This window comes from Xenopus laevis, chromosome 4S, assembly GCF_017654675.1.
Source record: "Xenopus laevis strain J_2021 chromosome 4S, Xenopus_laevis_v10.1, whole genome shotgun sequence".
Classification (NCBI taxonomy): Eukaryota; Metazoa; Chordata; class Amphibia; order Anura; family Pipidae; genus Xenopus; species Xenopus laevis.
This window is the reverse complement of record NC_054378.1, coordinates 21,902,527-21,922,204: the sequence shown is the minus strand read 5'-3', so window position 1 is coordinate 21,922,204 and position 19,678 is coordinate 21,902,527. Positions and strand designations below refer to the sequence as shown.

At 44.2% G+C, this 19,678-nt stretch overlaps 1 protein-coding gene across 1 annotated transcript; it reads left to right on the top strand.

Moving 5' to 3' along the window:
* The first annotated feature begins 2,712 nt into the window (after nt 1-2,712).
* On the top strand, nt 2,713-17,248 carry copb1.S (COPI coat complex subunit beta 1 S homeolog). Its single transcript, NM_001096614.1, is given in 22 exon segments — nt 2,713-2,833; nt 5,116-5,261; nt 5,350-5,579; nt 5,695-5,864; nt 7,660-7,774; nt 8,444-8,536; nt 8,625-8,762; nt 8,917-9,036; nt 10,763-10,870; nt 10,962-11,108; nt 11,193-11,338; nt 11,596-11,692; nt 12,799-12,959; nt 13,371-13,491; nt 13,703-13,930; nt 14,319-14,498; nt 14,649-14,793; nt 15,511-15,630; nt 15,808-15,953; nt 16,054-16,143; nt 16,450-16,605; nt 16,843-17,248. Coding segments are annotated over 21 exon segments (2,862 nt in total). The 5' UTR covers nt 2,713-2,833; nt 5,116-5,170; the 3' UTR covers nt 16,903-17,248.
* Nucleotides 17,249-19,678: the final 2,430 nt, after the last annotated feature.

Here is a 19,678-nt window from a genome sequence, read left to right as displayed (position 1 = left end):
GAGTTAAATAAAATGCAAAGTAATTAAAAAAACACCAATAATAAAACAAATGAAGACCAATTACGAATTGTCTTCGAATATCACTCTCTAGGTCATACTAAAAGTTCATTTTAAAGGGATTCTGTCTTGATTTTTATGGTGTAGTTTTTATTTCTAAATGACACTGTACACTGCAAATAATTCACTCGACCATATAAAATTTAGTTCCTAACCCAACTAGTGTATTTAGTTGTAATATTGGTGTGTAGGTGCATCTCAGGTCATTTTGCCTGGTCATGTGCTTTTAGAAAGTGTCAGTGCTACACTATGGAACTGCTTTCTGACAGGCTGTTGTTTTTCCTACTCAATGTAACTGAAGGTGTCGCAGTGGGACTTGGATTTCTACTATTAAGTGCTGTTTTTATATCTAACAGGGAGGTTATCTGGTTACCTTCCCATTGTTCTGCTGATGGGCTGCTGGGGGTGACATCATTCCAACTTGCAGTGCAGCAGTAAAGAGTGACTGAGGATTATCAGAGCACAAGTCACATGACTGGGGGCACCTGGGAAACTGACAATATATCTAGCCCCATGCCAGATTTAAAAATTAAATATAAAAAATATTTGTAGTGGCTATTTTGTACTGGGGTGAGGGCCCTTGAGATGAAGTTTCCTGGTGGATCCCAAGTACCCCAGTCCGACACTGACTGAACCTACATCATACCCTGGATTTCCTTATAAGGCTTTATCCCTGATGCTCCCTAACTTGAATGCAGGGCCGCCATCGGTGGGGACAGGGGGTACAAGTGTCCCGGGCCTGAAGGGGGGGCCGGCAGTGCTGCATTTTCGGAAGAGCTGGGCCCCCCTTGACAGTGCCGAAGCCGCGCCACCATTTCCGAAGTCCCAAACAGCCGAAATGCGGAAGTGCCAAAAAGCCGAACTCCCGAAGCGGCGAAAAGACCCGTAGCCACGAAAACAGCCAAAAATTAAGTCCTGAATCAACTAAAAGACCCGAAGTCACAAAAACAGCCGAAATTGAAGTCCCGAATCAGCGAAAAAGACCTGAAGTCACGACAACAGCCGAAATTAAAGTCCTGAAGCAGCGAAAAGACCCAAAGTCACAAAAGGAGGCGAAGTTTAAGTCCTGAAGCCATGTGTTCTACTGAACACCAATTTATGTTTTTTTATTTTTTTTAATCCCCTGGCCACCAATGTATTGTTTTAATATTCTGTAGGCCCCCTCCACCAATGTTTTTTAAAAAAATATTCTTTGGGGCCCCAATTTTTTTTAACTTGTAAGGGGGGCCCTGGCGCCAATGTTTTTTTAAAAAATATTCTTTGGGGCCCCAACTTTTTTTAACTTGTAAGGGGGGCCCTGGCGCCAATGTTTTTTTAAAAAATATTCTTTGGGGCCCCAACTTTTTTTAACTTGTAAGGGGGGCCCTGGCACCAATGGTTTTTTTTAACTTATAAGGGGGCCCTGACCATCAATAGCTTTTTATAACTTGTGTGGGGGGGGGGTTACCTTTTTTAACGCTGATGTCTGTGTGGTCTTTTAACTGTTGTGTGTAGTGGGTAGGAACTGGGGTGGGGCGGCCCCGAAAATTTTGTTGTACGAGGCCCCTTGATGCAGCACTACAACTCCCTGCATGGTGCATGATGCTAGGGGGTTGCCACCATTCCTAGTGACTCTGGGCAGTAGTGATGTGCGGGCTGAACCGATACCCGCGGGTCGGGTCGACCTCGCACTGCTCCTTGCGGGTCACCTTCAAATGGTTCCGGTGTGACATCATCGGCTGGGCAGGTTGGCGCCGGTCTATAAAAGGACCCCGGAAGCGCGTATTAGGGGTGGGTCAGGAAAACCCTGACCCGCACATCACTACTGGGCAGGGAGACGAGGCTGTGATGTAGCAGGGGTGTGACATGATGTAGAGGGGTGGGGCTATGACACAGAGATTGGCCATTGGCCAATCACCTACGTCAATCTAAGGGAATCCTGCCCAGTTTTCCTATGTTGGAAAACCATGCAGGAAGTTTTGACCTGGTCAGCCCTTCAAAAAATCAGCTACCTGGGTCAAAACTAGACAGGTGGCAACCTAACATGGGGTACTATGATGTAGAGAGGGATATTCTGAGTCAATTTGCAATTGGTCTTCATTTTGTTATTATTTGTATTTTTCGAGTTATTTAGCTTTTTATTCAGCAGCTCTCCAGTTTGCAATTTCTGCTGTCTGGTTGCTAGAGGCCGAATTACCCTAGCAACCATGCATTGATATACATAGGAGACTGGAATGTGAATAGAAGAGGATATAAATAGAAAGATGAGTAATAAAAAGTAACAATACATTTGTAGCCTTACAGAGCATTTGTTTTTTTAGATGGGTTCAGTGACCCTATTTCAAAGCTGGAAAGGAGTCAGAAGAAGACAAATAAATTAAAAACTATATAGAAGAAAAAAAATGAAAGGTTGCTTAGAATTAGCTATTCTAAAACAGGCTAAACGTTTACTTAAAGGTAAACCACCCTTTAACAGATTCACTGCCAGTTCCTCCGAGTTGCCCTGTTGCTTTTGTCTTTTACTTCGCCCTGTGTATTTGCGTTCCACTAGAAGGAACTATTTCCTGGATTATGCGTTCCAGCTGCAGGCTGTACGATGATTTCCGGTTTACTGAGTCGACCCCCTGTCGCAGTTCTTCATTGAGCTGTCAGTGACGTAAGCTTTCCGGGTTTTGGCGAGTTTTCCGGCCCTCCCCGGCTTCCGTAGTACTGAGTTGGCCTGCGCTCCACCAGCGTTTCCACGTCACCAAGAGAGCGTTCAGTGTCTCACTGGTACGGAGAGAGCCCGGAGCCGCAGGTAAGAGTCCGCACCTGGAGCAGCCGGAGGTTCCCCTGCCTGGGGCAGATACTCAGCCCTGACTCACCTCCTCCTCCATAGAATCGGCCCCAGACACTGTCTGGCTCTTGGCCCTGCCGCTGCCTTCCCTGAGGTAAATGTGCCTGTGCCCTGCACCTCCAACCTTTGGGGAAGACCGGCTACTGTCTATTATTGCGACAGTGCAGCAAATTGCCTTTGAGCGGGCGGGTGGGATCCCTTTATGTTAATAGGATCCCTTTATGTTAATAGGACGCCCCCGTGTCACCACTGGCCTGGAGTTCATGCCGGTCTCTTTCACTTCTATGTAATGAAGGACATTAGCCCTTCACTGGGACCATGGGCGTCCACAGAGGGGGGCAAGAGGGGGCAGTGCCCCCCCCTGGGACTGTGCACATAAGTTTCCACCTGTTCGTGCATTGGCCCCAGCTTACTATGGTTTCTGTCGCGATCCCTCGAAGACTTTTCTTCTGTGCAGCAGAGTTTTCTTTTAGCTCCTTCCCTAGGTGCTCGCTCCCCCTCCCTTGTCACGGTGCTGCCGGATCGTATTACTTCAGCTGTGACAGAGAGAGAGAGAGAGAGAGAGCAGCCAGGGAGCATCTGATTGGCCAGTAAATGTAGATAAGGTGTGCTTCAAAAGCGGATTAAGCTCTTTGCAGCCCCGGGTGCACGCCGTACCCCCTGCCAGGGTAACGCATACATGTAGTGAATAAAGCAGCAGCACTCCGGTATTTTTGAAAATTTGCAAACCTTTACTTAAATGCAATAGGCAACGTTTTGGGCTACGCAGGCCCTTTGTCAAGCCATGACTTGACAAAGGGCCTGCGTAGCCCGAAACGTTGCCTATTGCATTTAAGTAAAGGTTTGCAAATTTTCAAAAATACCGGAGTGCTGCTGCTTTATTCACTATCTGATTGGCCAGTAGCACAGATTGCAGCGCGGGAGAAAACGAAGGAAGGAAAACCCTATCTATTGCAGTCTGCAGCCTTGTACTTGTGAGTTCTGGGGGTATTTATACAATTACTTGCCCCTGTGCCATCTGTTTGTGTGTTCTGCTGGTATTTATGTATGTTCTTGCCCCTGTACCATCTGTTTGTGAGTTCTGGGGGTATTTATACATGTACTTGCCCCTGTGCCATCTGTTTGTGAGTTCTGGAGGTATTTATACATGTACTTGCCCCTGTGCCATCTGTTTGTGAGTTCTGGGGGTATTTATACATGTACTTGCCCCTGTGCCATCTGTTTGTGAGTTCTGGGGGTATTTTTACATGTACTTGCCACTTTGCCATCTTTGTGTGAACTAGGGTTGCCACTTGTCAGGCAACCGGTATTTTGAAGGGTTGCCCGGGTCAAAACTTCCTGGATGGTTTTTCAAATTAGGGAAACTGTGCAGGATTCCCTTGATTGACCCGGCGATCGGCTGATCGCCGTGGCATAGCTCCACCCCCTGATGGCAGTGACACACCCACCCATCTCACAGGCCCACCCACAGATGCCTCCTTGCCCCACCCTGGAAAATTTTCTGCGGACACCCATGACTGGGACATCAAAGTCTAAATACATACTGGGGTATTTAGTGTTTCCCAAAGTGAACTGTGATTATTGTATTTAGGCAGGTCAATTAAAGGTATATTCTGCTCTGATTCATACTGTCCCAGTGACAATTCCATGTATAATACCCCAGAACACACAGCAGAATAAATACAGTGCCAATTCCATATATAATACCCCAGAACACACAGCAGAATAAATACAGAGCCAATTCCATGTATAATACCCCAGTACACACAACAGGATAAATACAGAGCCAATTCCATGTATAATACCCCAGTACACACAACAGGATAAATACAGAGCCAATTCCATGTATAATACCCCAGTACACACAACAGGATAAATACAGGGCCAATTCCATGTATAATACCCCAGAACACACATCAGGATAAATACAGTGCCAATTCCATATATAATACCCCAGAACCCACAGCAGGATAAATACAGGGACAATTCCATGTATAATACCCCAGAACCCACAGCAGGATAAATACAGTTCCAAATCCATGTATAATACCCCGGAACACACAACAGGATAAATACAGTGCCAAATCCATGTATAATACCCCAGAACACACAACAGGATAAATACAGTGCCAATTCTATGTATAATACCCCAGAACACACAACAGGATAAATACAGAGCCAATTCCATGTATAATACCCCATTATACTATTGAATTGTAATGTTATTCTAACTTCCCATCCAGGGCACCTCCTCATATTATACAGCAGTGAATCTTAAGGACGAACCACCCCGGCAACATGACTGCCGCCGAAAATGTGTGTTACACTCTCATTAATGTTCCAATGGACTCGGAACCTCCATCTGAAATCACTCTGAAGGCCGATCTGGGTAAGGCACCTCCAGCCCCAGCTAGAAATATGCTTCATGGACAGGGGGTTACATGTAAGTAACAATCTATTCTTCCCCCCACCCACAGAGAAAGGAGATGTGAAGTCCAAGACTGAGGCTTTGAAGAAAGTGATCATCATGATCCTGAATGGAGAGAAGCTTCCGGGCCTTCTGATGACCATCATCCGGTTTGTGCTGCCACTGCAGGATCACACCATCAAGAAGCTTCTCTTGGTCTTCTGGGAGATTGTGCCCAAGACAACACCCGATGGGAAACTGTTGCAGGAGATGATCCTCGTGTGTGACGCCTACAGAAAGGTTAGAGGGGAGTGGGTCTGTCTAGGGTGCTCAGTTAACAGCTACTTGGGTGACTTTCCAGTAGGCACAAAGGGTGGCTCAAACTTGGGGCTGTAATTTGGTTGTGTACTTCCAGGATCTCCAGCACCCCAATGAGTTCATCAGGGGATCTACACTACGATTCCTGTGCAAACTGAAGGAGGCTGAACTTCTGGAGCCCCTGATGCCCGCAATTCGGGCCTGCCTGGAGCACCGGCACAGCTATGTGCGTAGGAACGCTGTGCTCGCCATCTACACCATCTACCGGTGAGCCCAATGGAATGCAAAATGGCAGTACACCAAGGAATTTTGAACAAAGTATTGTAGTTTTGCATTGATATTCTATTTTACGTTGCATTAGAACTCAGGTTCAGCGTTTTGCTTATGGATGTGTGTTCCGTATGCACTATATAGACAAATACAAGATTCCTCTGCACTCAACCCATTATCAATATATTTAAGACAGAGACATTTTGTGCATACTGCTACTGAAAAATGCCTTACCCTTTAAACAAAACAGGGATTGTTTGTCCATATATTGCAATATATTTAAGCTGGCCAACTACGTCAAAGTCATCCCATATCTGGCCAGTCCTATGCTCAATTTTCATCTGATTCATTAAGAATTCTATGGTTTCATTATACATTTTATAAAAGGGACAAATACGTTTTACCTGCAACTTACTAGCTGCTTTCGAAAGTAAAACTCCCAAACTTGGCTGCCCTTTTATTAGACACCAGTGGGATCACCTGACTATAGTTGGAGAGGGTGGGAGCTACAACATGGAGCTGGTCACTGCTCTTGTAGAACTATAACAAACAAGGGAAAGTTGTGCTCACCACTAGTTTTTAAAATCATTAGGCGGGGGTGCAATGAGGCTGTGACCACAAAATACATATAGACAAATACAAGATTCCTCTGCACTCAACCCATTATCAATATATTTAAGACAGAGACATTTTGTGCATACTGCTACTGAAAAATGCCTTACCCTTTAAACAAAACAGGGATTGTTTGTCCATATATTGCAATATATTTAAGCTGGCCAACTACGTCAAAGTCATCCCATATCTGGCCAGTCCTATGCTCAATTTTCATCTGATTCATTAAGAATTCTATGGTTTCATTATACATTTTATAAAAGGGACAAATACGTTTTACCAGCAACTTACTAGCTGCTTTCGAAAGTAAAACTCCCAAACTTGGCTGCCCTTTTATTAGACACCATTTGGGACGTATTTGTCCCTTTTATAAAATGTATAATGAAACCATAGAATTCTTAATGAATCAGATGAAAATTGAGCATAGGACTGGCCAGATATGGGATGACTTTGACGTAGTTGGCCAGCTTAAATATATTGCAATATATGGACAAACAATCCCTGTTTTGTTTAAAGGGTAAGGCATTTTTCAGTAGCAGTATGCACAAAATGTCTCTGTCTTAAATATATTGATAATGGGTTGAGTGCAGAGGAATCTTGTATTTGTCTATATGTATTTTGTGGTCACAGCCTCATTGCACCCCCGCCTAATGATTTTAAAAACTAGTGGTGAGCACAACTTTCCCTTGTTTGTTATAGTTCTACAAGAGCAGTGACCAGCTCCATGTTGTAGCTCCCACCCTCTCCAACTATAGTCAGGTGATCCCACTGGTGTCTAATAAAAGGGCAGCCAAGTTTGGGAGTTTTACTTTCGAAAGCAGCTAGTAAGTTGCAGGTAAAACGTATTTGTCCCTTTTATAAAATGTATAATGAAACCATAGAATTCTTAATGAATCAGATGAAAATTGAGCATAGGACTGGCCAGATATGGGATGACTTTGACGTAGTTGGCCAGCTTAAATATATTGCAATATATGGACAAACAATCCCTGTTTTGTTTAAAGGGTAAGGCATATATATATATATATTGGTTAACTTTGCCCCAGTGGTGATGATTATAACCTCCCCTTTGGCATTTAGCAGACTTAGGCTTTTGGGGCTTTATTTAGTAGCTATCCCTGGTTCCCCCTAAACTCAGAGGGACCAAGTTCTGCTCAGTCCTGCTGTGCTCTTCTTGTAGGAACTTTGAGCACCTGATCCCAGATGCTCCAGAACTGATTCATGATTTCCTGGTGAATGAGAAAGATGCCAGCTGCAAGAGGAATGCCTTCATGATGCTCATCCATGCTGACCAGGTAAGGAGAAAGCAAAGCAGGGGTGCGTGTTCCCTGTTCTGAAACATTATTGGCTGTTGGGGGGGTTTATTGCATTGCATGAGGTATACCTGAAGAATAGGTAGTAAACCAATAGCAAAATCACAGCACCATAATCTTGTTGAATAATAAAAGCCTTTATTGGATTCCTGGCTCAATCTTTAACAAACACGACATTTCAGCCCTGCATGGCCTTTTTCTCTTGCCTAGATTGGGGGACACAGGCACCATGGGGATGAAGATCCTGTTGCTTGGAGAAAGACAGGATCTTCATCCCCATGGTGCCTGTGTCCCCCAATGTAGGACAAGAGAAAAGGATTTAACGGTAAGTACAAAAATCTATTTTTTTCAACTTGAAAAAGGCCATACAGGCCTGAAACGTCATGTTTGTTCTAGATTGAGCCAGGAATCCAATAAAGGCTTTTATTATTCAACAAGATTATGGTGCTGTGATTTTGCTATCGATATATTCAGCCAGTTGGAGTGGGCAGCTCTGCACGTGCACCTCTTTATCTAAATACGTTTGGGTGAGTGCTGACCAATTGTTCTAGGTAGTAAACCAACCCAGTTCTTATACAGATGCTGAATGTCATGGGATGTACCAACTCTCCCAAGCAGGGATTTGATTTGTTACTCTGTTGTGTCCCTTAGGACCGGGCCCTGGATTACCTAAGCACCTGTATTGACCAAGTGCAGACATTTGGAGACATTTTGCAGCTGGTAATCGTTGAGTTGATCTACAAGGTTTGTGTTAGTAACAAGAGTGCCACACACACTGTGCTTCCGCACAACACAATCCATTGACTCTTCACGTGTTGTGGTTCCCCTGCAGGTGTGCCATGCTAACCCTTCCGAGAGAGCTCGCTTCATCCGCTGCATCTACAACCTTCTCCAGTCCTCCAGCCCTGCTGTCAGGTATGAAGCTGCCGGAACACTGGTCACCCTCTCCAGCGCTCCAACCGCCATCAAGGTAAATAGCGGGACTATAGGGTCAGTGCAAGGTGATCCGGTGCTGTAAATAAGCCCTGGCTGATACAAACTAATGCTTCTTTCCCTTTGGGGCATAGGGCTATTTTCTTTCAAGGGTAAAGTCAATATGAATATTGTGCCCCTTGTTTCCTTAGGCAGCGGCTCAGTGCTACATTGACCTGATCATCAAGGAGAGTGACAACAACGTGAAGCTCATTGTGTTGGACCGGCTGGTGGAGCTAAAGGACCATCCTTCCCATGAGCGTGTGCTGCAGGTGGGCAGATTTGCTCTTTGTCATTCCTATTGGCAGCTTGCTGAATCCCTGGTTTGGATACAACCAAACCAACCAACTTTCAGACCAAACCAACCTTCAGCTTGAATTTGATGTTCAAAGTGCCCCATAGGTGAAAGGCGATGGCAGCTTGAATTTCTCTGTGCCCTGAACCGGAAGTCAGCTACCTAAAATACTAGTTTTTTTAGTGTCTGCAGTTTAAATATTTGCTCACATAATTACCCCCCAAAGCTGTCCAAAGCAATAGAAACATAAATTTAAAGGGATCCTGTCATCGGAAAATATGTTTTTTTCAAAACACATCAGTTAATAGTGCTACTCCAGCAGAATTCAGCACTGAAATCCATTTCTCAAAAGAGCAAACAGATTTTTTTATATTCAATTTTGAAATCTGACATGGGGCTAACCATTTCCCAGCTGCCCCTGGTCATGTGACTTGTGCCTGCACTTTAGGAGAGAAATGCTTTCTGGCAGGCTGCTGTTTTTCCTTCTCAATGTAACTGAATGTGTCTCAGTGGGACATGGGTTTTTACTATCGAGTGTTGTTCTTAGATCTACCAGGCAGCTGTTATCTTGTGTTAGGGAGCTGCTATCTTGTTACCTTCCCATTGTTCTTTTGTTTGGCTGCTGGGGGGGGCAAGGGAGGGGGGTTATATCACTCCAACTTGCAGTACAGCAGTAAAGAGAGATTGTAGTTTATCAGAGCACAAGTCACATGACTTGGGGCAGCTGGGAAATTGACAATATGTCTAGCCCCATGTCAGATTTCAAAATTGAATATAAAAAAATCTGTTTGCTCTTTTGAGAAATGTATTTCAGTGCAGTATTCAGCTGGAGCAGCACTATTAACTGATTCATTTTGAAAAATGTTTTTTTTTTCCATGACAGTATATCTTTAAGATGCAGACACTGAAAAAAAGCATAGGTGCTTTAGGTTATCCGTACAAAGCTGAATTACAGTTCAGTGAACAGAGGCCTTTCTACTTGTTAGGCACTTTGCATGTCAAATTCAAGCTGAAAATCGAAAAAAAAGCCAAGGGGCAGTAAGCCGTACCTATCATTATAGCTATTTTAGGGGGGGGGGGGGTATTTAAATAATTTGGTGTTACTGGTTCTTTATATCTCCAGTCTATGTAAGTCAGTGCCCTTAGAACTTTCAGCCTCTTTTTTTTTTTTTTTTTTTTTTTTTAATTTAAAGTAATTTTGAGTAATATATGGTGTTGCTTTTACATGGTGCTAAAAATTATCTTTAAAAATAGCCCCTTTATTAGAGCTCCCTATAGATGTTCGCCGGTCCCTGGGCGTGTCCTAACAGTCCCTGCCAGAAGCACACTAGGAGTGGGGCAGCCAATCACAGCTCTGCAGTCACACAAGCAAAGACAGGCTTCAGTTTCCTATCAAGTCCTACTAGCTGCTGATTGGTCCTGTCCTACAGTGCAGTGAGCTGAGTGTCCCCTGCACAGCCTGGAATTCAGGAAGTGGAAGAGAAGGGAGGAATTTTTTTCCAAAAATCTTCAATAAATCGGCTCGAAACCCTACAGTTCTTGTATATCTAAATGAGTATAACCCACTGGTCCGTTCTTATTTTTTACACAAAATGTCTCCTTTAAAAAGAAGAGGTTGACTTTTCTCCTGGACTCCGGGTTAATGTCCAGATGTTGTTCAGTTAACCCTTTCCATATTGATTACTTCACATGTATTATTGTAGGATCTGGTCATGGACATCCTGCGGGTGCTGAGCACCCCTGATCTGGAAGTGCGTAAGAAAACCCTCCAGCTGGCACTTGAATTGGTGTCAACGCGAAACGTGGAAGAGGTGATGCAATTTAATGTTTTCATGTTGAACCCGTAATCCACCTCCTGAGAGCGGCATGCAGAGTTTTGATTGGCTATTATTTCTCCCCCAGCTGGTCATCGTGCTGAAGAAGGAGGTCATCAAGACCAATAATGTGACAGAGCACGAGGACACGGACAAGTACAGGCAGCTTCTGGTGAGGACTCTCCACTCGTGTAGTGTGCGATTCCCAGACATGGCCGCCAACGTCATTCCCGTGGTAAGAGACTAAACCCCCTTCTCACTAGCAAGTCAGGTTTGTTTTTGCAAGGTTAATGGCGTTCCCCCTCCCCCACACTTTTAGCTCATGGAATTCCTCAGCGACAGCAACGAGGCTGCAGCGGCTGATGTCCTGGAGTTCGTACGGGAAGCCGTGCAGCGATTTGATCATCTCCGGCCGCTGATAGTGGAGAAGATGCTGGAGGTTTTCCATGCCATCAAATCAGTCAAGTATGTTCTTAACCAATGGCTGTTCTGATCACTAAGCTACAAAGGGTCAATTATAAGGCTCAGTGGGGGGCCAGGGCCCCTGTGCTATACCATATATATCACTGTGCGATGTCTGTTCTTACTGTTGGATATATAGGGGCCTCTGTGCTATACTATATAATATCCATCTATCTATCTATCTATATATATATATATATATATATATATATATATATATATATATATATATATCACTATGCGCTGTCTTTTTTCTGCAGGATATACAGGGGGGCCCTGTGGATTATGGGTGAATACTGTAGCACTAAAGAAGATATTAATAGTGTAATGACTGAAGTGCGCAGGTCACTGGGAGAGGTATGTTATGCCTCAGTCTGTGTCTGTCTGTCTATATTTCTGTGTGTTCTAGAAGTAGAAATTGAGACTCAATGCTATTCATGCCATTGTTACTCTAATTCATGTTCTGAGCTGCCACGGGAATAATTATTCCTACCCATTGATTTCATATGGACTTAACCTTAATTAAGTCACTTAGACACTTGTTGGACAATGGTGCAATTGGCATATCAATTGTGTCATGGACTAATTGGACCCTTGATTATTATTATTGTTACACTTGAAAAAGTGCACCAAGGGGCCCAAAACATGTTGGGTCCCACAGTCTCCAACAGGGCCGCCCTCAGGGGTGTACTGTTGCCTGAATGGGGGCCCGGTTATTTCTGAGCACAGCCGGGCCCCCATTTAGGCAACAGTACCCCCTGAGGGCGGCCCTGTTGGAGACTGTGGGACACACCATGTTTTGGGCCCCTTGGTGCACTTTTTCAAGTGTAACAATAATAGTTGACTGTGCCAAAGTTGTGGCAAAGTCCGGAAAGGATGAGCCGGAGGAGTCCGGAAAGGATGAGCCGGAGGAGTCCGGAAAGGATGAGCCGGAGGAGTCCGGAAAGGATGAGCCGGAGGAGTCCGGAAAGGATGAGCCGGAGGAGTCCGGAAAGGATGAGCCGGAGGAGTCCGGAAAGGATGAGCCGGAGGAGTCCGGAAAGGATGAGCCGGAGGAGTCCGGAAAGGATGAGCCGGAGGAGTCCGGAAAGGATGAGCCGGAGGAGTCCAGAAAGGATGAGCCGGAGTCAAAGATCCAAAGCCATGAATTTAGTTCTACTGAACACCAATAGTTTTTTTTTTTTTTAAATTGTTTTTGAACTTTCAATGGCTTTTTATAACTTGTGAGGGGGGTGTTACTATTTTTAGAGCTGATGTCTGTGTAGCCTTTTTACTGTGGTTTGGGCAGGATCTGGGGTGGGGCTTGGGGGGAGGGGCCCAGAAAATGTTGTTCTACTAGGCCCCTTGATTGCTAATGGAGGCCCTGGTCTCCAATAAAACACAGCAGTTAATCTGCTTTTTGAGTGCTCTTCTCCTTCTCATCTAATACAACAATTTAATAATTTAGTTTCTCTTATCCATAGGTGCCTATTGTAGAGACAGAACTCAAGAAGGAATCGGGAGAACTAAAACCAGAGGACGATGTGACGGTGGGGCCAGCACAGAAGCTGGTGACAGAAATGGGCACTTACGCCACACAGAGCGCCCTCAGCAGCTCGCGGCCTGCCAAGAAAGAAGAGGAGAGGTGCAGAGCTTACTCTTTATACTTTACTCCAGTCCAGTTAAAGTGATACCGGCATTTACTTGTTAATATTATTTTTTTTTATCCCACTTCAAATCATGGAAATACTTATAAACAGATTCTGAGTTTGGCTACTAGGCGGAGCAGTGAAATCTACCTGCACAGTTATGTTGAAATCCTTGGATAATGGCATTGCTGCAAAGCTCCAGCCCTCCCCAAATAAACTATGATGCCATGGTGCAAATTGCTTGAGGATGTCTATTGGGGGATAATGCATACCCATGTGTTTCCCATGTGTTTCCCCTCCATGTCCCAAAGAGCCATTCCATAGGTTAAGAAGAGCCAAGGACAGTCTTTTTCCTCTGTTTATAACTGCAAGTTGTTTAATATAGTTTCACTGCTTTCTCCTTACAGACCCCCACTTAGAGGCTTCTTGCTGGATGGGGATTTCTATGTTGCTGCATCTCTCGCCACCACCCTGACAAAGATTGCCCTGCGATACGTGGCTTTGGTCCAGGAGAAGAGAAAACAAAATGTAAGTTCCTATTTAATCAAATCTAATGTGTTTAACCATTGACGTTTCCTCCATGTTAGGGTAACTAACCCCTACATTGCTGTCCCAATAAATTATATTCACTATGCTTAGAAATCTTATAACTGCTCCTTTGTGGCGCCCAACTGTATGTCGTGCCCGGGGCAGTTGCCTTTGAAGAAGGCTGTTTACAGTGTGTTATGTTTCCTCTTAGTCGTTTGTGGCAGAAGCCATGTTGCTCATGGCCACCATCCTTCACCTCGGTAAGTCCTCCCTCCCCAAGAAGCAAATCACAGACGACGATGTGGATCGTATCTCCCTTTGCCTGAAGGTGCTGTCAGAATGTTCTCCCCTCATGAATGAGATCTTCAACAAGGAATGTCGCCAGTCCCTCTCCCACATGTTGTCAGCCAAGCTGGAGGAGGAGAAGCTGTCCCAAAAGGTAATGTCAGATTGTTATCCGATAGGAGTAGCCTATGGATCAGAATGAACTGCAAGATTTAAAGTGATTGCCTAGCAACTAGGCAACAGTGTTTCAGGATTTAGATGGAAGATGAATATGAGAGGAGCCTTAAATTCTATGGGCTGTTGAAATTGGAGCAGTGGGGTAAAGAAGCCTGATGTTGCAGGACCACCTCTACTGGCCAAAGACACAAACTTCAGCAATTACCTTGGTGGTTTATATGAGGCCCGGTGCTTATTGAAAGAAGCCTCCACAGAATTGTGTATCAGATACATGCTTAATAGAACAAAAAAAGTGGCCTTTATGCATCAAAATGAATGTGACGTGCGGATTGTGATTGTTCCTCATCTTTTCTCGCCTTCGTCAGAAAGAGTCCGAGAAAAGGAACGTGACTGTTCAAGCAGACGACCCCATATCCTTCATGCAACTGACGGCCAAGAACGAAACGGCCTCCAAAGAGGATCAGTTTCAGCTCAGCCTTCTGGCTGCCATGGGGACAACCCAAAGGAAGGAGGCTGCCGATCCTCTGGCCTCCAAACTCAATAAAGTAAGTTGCAACTCCATCCAACCATGTTACTCTTTAATGTGCCTTAACCTGGCAAGTCTGGGAATGCATTTGCCCCTATAGATGACAGTTAGTGCCTTTTAGGGCTCATGAATTTTGCGATTCTCACCCCTTCGCTCTTCTCCCCGGAAGGTCACACAGCTGACGGGATTCTCAGACCCGGTGTATGCAGAAGCCTATGTGCATGTCAATCAGTACGATATTGTCTTGGATGTGCTGGTGGTGAATCAGACCGGGGACACGCTGCAAAACTGTACTCTGGAGCTGGCAACACTCGGTAAGAATATATATATATATGTATGTGTGTGTGTGTATATATATATATATATATATATATATATATATATATATATATATATATATATATATATATATATATATATATATATATATATATAATATAGTCCATGGGGTGGCACACTGCTTACCTATTTAGTACCCAGGTTGAATGGTAAAATAACATGTAGCATTCAAAAAGACCAGCAACACTGGGATTTCAGTGAAAAAAGCAAAACGTTCTACAGTAGAGCCCCCATTTTAAATTTTTCAGGGGACCAGAAAAAAATGGTGTAAAATCAGGGAAAAGTATTATGCATAATATATAGGTTGCACCACAACACAACAATGTAAAATAAGGGAAAACTTAAAATCAGGGGATGTAAAATGGGGTTTCTACTGTTTCCACTATTTTGGATTCGGCCGAACCCCCGAATCCTTCACGAAGGATTCAACCGAACCCAAACCCTAATTTGCATATGCAAATTAGGGGTGGGAAGGGGGAAACATTTTTTACTTCTTTGTTTTGTGACAAAAAGTCACGCAATTTCCCTCCCGCCCCTAATTTGCATATGCAAATTAGGATTCGCTTCGGCCGATAGGACAGACATAGAGCTAGTGTTGCACTGTGCTGTATATTTTTAAAGGGCAAGTTTATTTTAAAATTAACTGTGTTCCTTTTTTTTTTTTTTTTTTTAAATGTTCCTGTTTATCGTAGGTGATCTGAAGCTTGTAGAGAAGCCCTCCCCTCTCACCCTCGCCCCCCACGACTTTGCAAACATTAAGGCTAACGTCAAAGTCGCCTCTACAGAGAACGGAATTATTTTTGGCAATATTGGTGAGTGCTGTTCTTGCTGCCTCCTTAATTTCCCATATTGAAGATAAAGCCCCGGATAGATGCTGTATATACTTTCATCACTAGGCAGCTCCATCGCACCCACTTCATAGGTCTGACCTGGAATGTGGTTTGGAGCTGAGATGAACCCATTCCCTGCTGTAATGACTCTCTTTGCAGTGTATGATGTGTCGGGCGCTGCCAGCGACAGGAACTGTGTCGTCCTGAGTGATATCCACATCGATATTATGGACTACATCCAAGCAGCGTCCTGCTCCGACACGGAATTCCGACAGATGTGGGCGGAGTTTGAGTGGGAAAATAAGGTATTATTTATCCCAGGGGCTCACGATCAATATATAAAGGGAGGTATATTATATGGTATAACTGGTGCTATCCCTGACTGCCCTCGTTTGGTCCCTACAGGTGACAGTTAACACAAACATCACAGATCTGAATGAATATCTCCAGCACATTCTGAAGTCTACAAACATGAAATGTCTCACCCCAGAGAAGGTATGTTGGTGGCCAGTGGCCGACTGTATTGTGGGTTTGCGTGGCTATAAATTGCGTATAAAGTGTTAGAGCTGGTGCCTTGTTGTGCTACACTTATATCCCTCTCTACTGGGCATGCAGGGGCCCAGGGCAGTGTAAAACGGGCAATTTTACTATGCAAAGAAAGTTCATATTATCCACCACAAGATGGTGCTTTAGAGTAAGGAGGAACAACTAGGCAAGTTGAGGCAATTTATTGCGAGCTCTGTACATCTTCACTATCCCTCTGTCCCACTGAATGAAATACTTGGATTGCTCCACCTACAGGCACTGTCTGGTTACTGCGGCTTCATGGCTGCCAATCTTTACGCCCGCTCCATATTTGGTGAAGACGCCCTCGCCAACGTCAGCATCGAGAAGCCCATTCACCTTGGACCAGAAGCGTCCGTAACTGGGCACATAAGGATCCGCGCGAAGAGCCAGGTAAGGGGCAGCATTCAGTGATGTTATTCCTTGAACCAGTTCTCCCTGGCTTTGCCCTGTAGTTCCACCTTAAATAGGATCTTCACCTTAATGTATATAATTAGATTCTCAATCTGCAATTGGTCAGTTAAATATCTGTCTGGTTGCTATGATCACAAGGACTTAGCTTTGTTTAATCTGCTTAATATTTAAAGGAGAACATTAATATTCACTTTCTTCTTTTTTTTTGTCCACCAGGGGATGGCGCTGAGCCTTGGGGATAAGATAAACCTCTCACAGAAGAAATCCTGTATATAATGTTTAGTTTTAGGCTTAACCCTTTGTCTGCTTATTAGATCTAGCATTGGAACAAGCAGGTTCCTCCCAGCGTCTCCAGTTACTGACGTTGTGGTCTGATTACTCTACAAGCTATATATATATATATATATATCTATCTATCTATCTATCTATCTATCTATCTATCTATCTATCTATCTATCTATCTATCTATCTATCTATATATATATATATATATATATACACATACATTTTTTTTTTTTTTTTGTCTTTTATGAATGTCGTCTCCTCTCTCACACACAGAGATGGCTCGTCCTAGAGAGGTCTGTTCTCTCTCACAATAAAGTGACCTTTTTCATTACTCTCATTCCCTGTGCAATTTCCTCTAATTATGGTCCAGTGTCTGGTCTCCTGCTCTTCCGCTCTGAGATAACAGAGCATTCTGTCTCAGTGACTGCACAGATCCTATCTGATCCCCATTGGAAGCAGCAGTCCTGCCCTGCTTTATGGCAGCTGAGATTCTAGCTATCTGTATAACAGAGCATTCTGTCCCAGTCGCTGCACACATCCTATCTGATCCCCATTGGAAGCAGTAGTTCTGGGCACACAATAAGCTATAACACCATACTGTACTGTGGAAACAAGTCAGAAAAACAATATAACAATAATTTACAAGTTGCCTATCCAGTCTTAATCTTCCCAAGATGACTGACCTTCTGTCAACTTTGTTGATAAGTACCCCATTTCAGTAATTCTAGCCTCTCAGAGCATTAATGTAATGGCAGAATCATCAGTTCCTCCAGGGAACTTTCCCCAAGAAACACAAATATCCTCAGACAAGTGATATATTTTGAGTATCACGGCTTTACTGTGCCCTGTCTAATGCTTTGCTGTCCTAATGGGTGACAGCAGGTGCCATAAATCTTGGCTGCATTTGCATCAATAAAGCCAGATATTATATACTCTTATTGATTTTCCATAAAGAGAACTAAAAGCCAGAGCTCATTGATCCCTAATGTAAAATTATTATTGAATAGAATTGCGAGGGGAGTGTGACTGTGTGATAACGGTATAGTAGGACGAGATGGTGCCTATAGTAACAGTGGGAGAATAGTCTCTGGGAAGGGAGTGTGACTGTGGGATAGCAGGTATAGTAGGGAGAGATGGTGCCTATAGTAACAGTGGGAGAATAGTCTCTGGGAAGGGAGTGTGATTGTGGGACAGCAGGTATAGTAGGGAGAGATGGTGCCTATAGTAACAGTGGGAGAATAGTCTCTGGGAAGGGAGTGTGACTATGGGACAGCAGGTATAGTAGGGAGAGATGGTGCCTATAGTAACAGTGGGAGAATAGTCTCTGGGAAGGGAGTGTGACTATGGGACAGCAGGTATAGTAGGGAGAGATGGTGCCTATAGTAACAGTGGGAGAATAGTCTCTGGGAAGGGAGTGTGACTATGGGACAGCAGGTATAGTAGGGAGAGATGGTGCCTATAGTAACAGTGGGATAATAGTCTCTGGGAAGGGAGTGTGACTGTGGGTATAGTAGGAGAGATGGTGCCTATAGTAATAGTGGGAGAATAATCCCTGGAAAGGGACTGTGGCTGTGGGATAGCAGGTATAGTAGGGAGAAGAAATGGTGCCTATAGTAACAGTGGGATAATAGTCTCTGGGAAGGGAGTGTGACTGTGGGATAGCAGGTATAGTAGGGAGAGATGGTGCCTATAGTAACAGTGGGATAATAGTCTCTGGAAGGGAGTGTGACTGTGGGATAACAGGTATAATAGGAAGAGATAGTGCCTATAGTAACAGTGGGCTAGTAGCAGGTATAGTAGCTATATACCATTTGATGAAATTTTATATAACTTAGTCTCTATGGAAATCACATTCCTGGGACCCCCTGTTTATATGACAAGATTTCCAGGAGGGAATATTTAATATTTTGAAATTTAGGAACCAGCCGAGAATTTGAACCAAATTAGAAAAGTAGAAAAAATGGAGCTGAGGGGCCGAGTCCTTTCTCCTGGATGGAAGGGATTTCCCTGCACTAATGGACATTATCATCACTATCTCACAAGCTGATACACAGCAGAACTGCAGATGACAGTTACAGTCAGGGGCAGATATTCAGATGGAACGTTAGGGCTGGGGGGGGTTAGGGCAATAACACAGACACAATGGGGACCAGGGGAGGCACAAGAATGATCAATATATTAGTCAGTACATGTACAGGGCGGGTATAAATGTTGTAGAAGGAATTTTCCCCCCTGTTGCTGCCATTCAGCAAGAGCAACTGGAACTGCGCCAGGTGTATGAACGCTGCTTAGTCAGTCGCTCCCTGGGGCTGTTTGAGGCTCAGCAATTAGATTTGCATTACTGGCGCTTTAAACCACAGACCCCCCCAACTGGAGACAGGACAGGGTTACTTGATTCTGCCTAATGATTATGACATCACACACATAATGTTACACGTATGATCAATGACCCATCTCTTGCAGCCCCCTAAGGGTTTAATTTGAGCTGGGGGGCTTACTCTTTGTATTTAGCCCATGTAACAGGTGGCCCCAGGCTTATAAAGGGGCCCTAATTGCTAATTCTCTTTGCTCCCCGATTTCCCCGATGGGAACAGAACAAGCTTCAATGATCCCGTATTTCACTTTGTCCAATATTTGCTTTTCCTCCCTGAGTATTACACAGACAGACTTGCTCAGTGCTTTATACACACGGATGTGGTTTTGTTTGCCCTGTGTTTGCTGTGCTTTCTGCTCCCCCCCCACACAAAGCATTGTTTTATTATAAGGC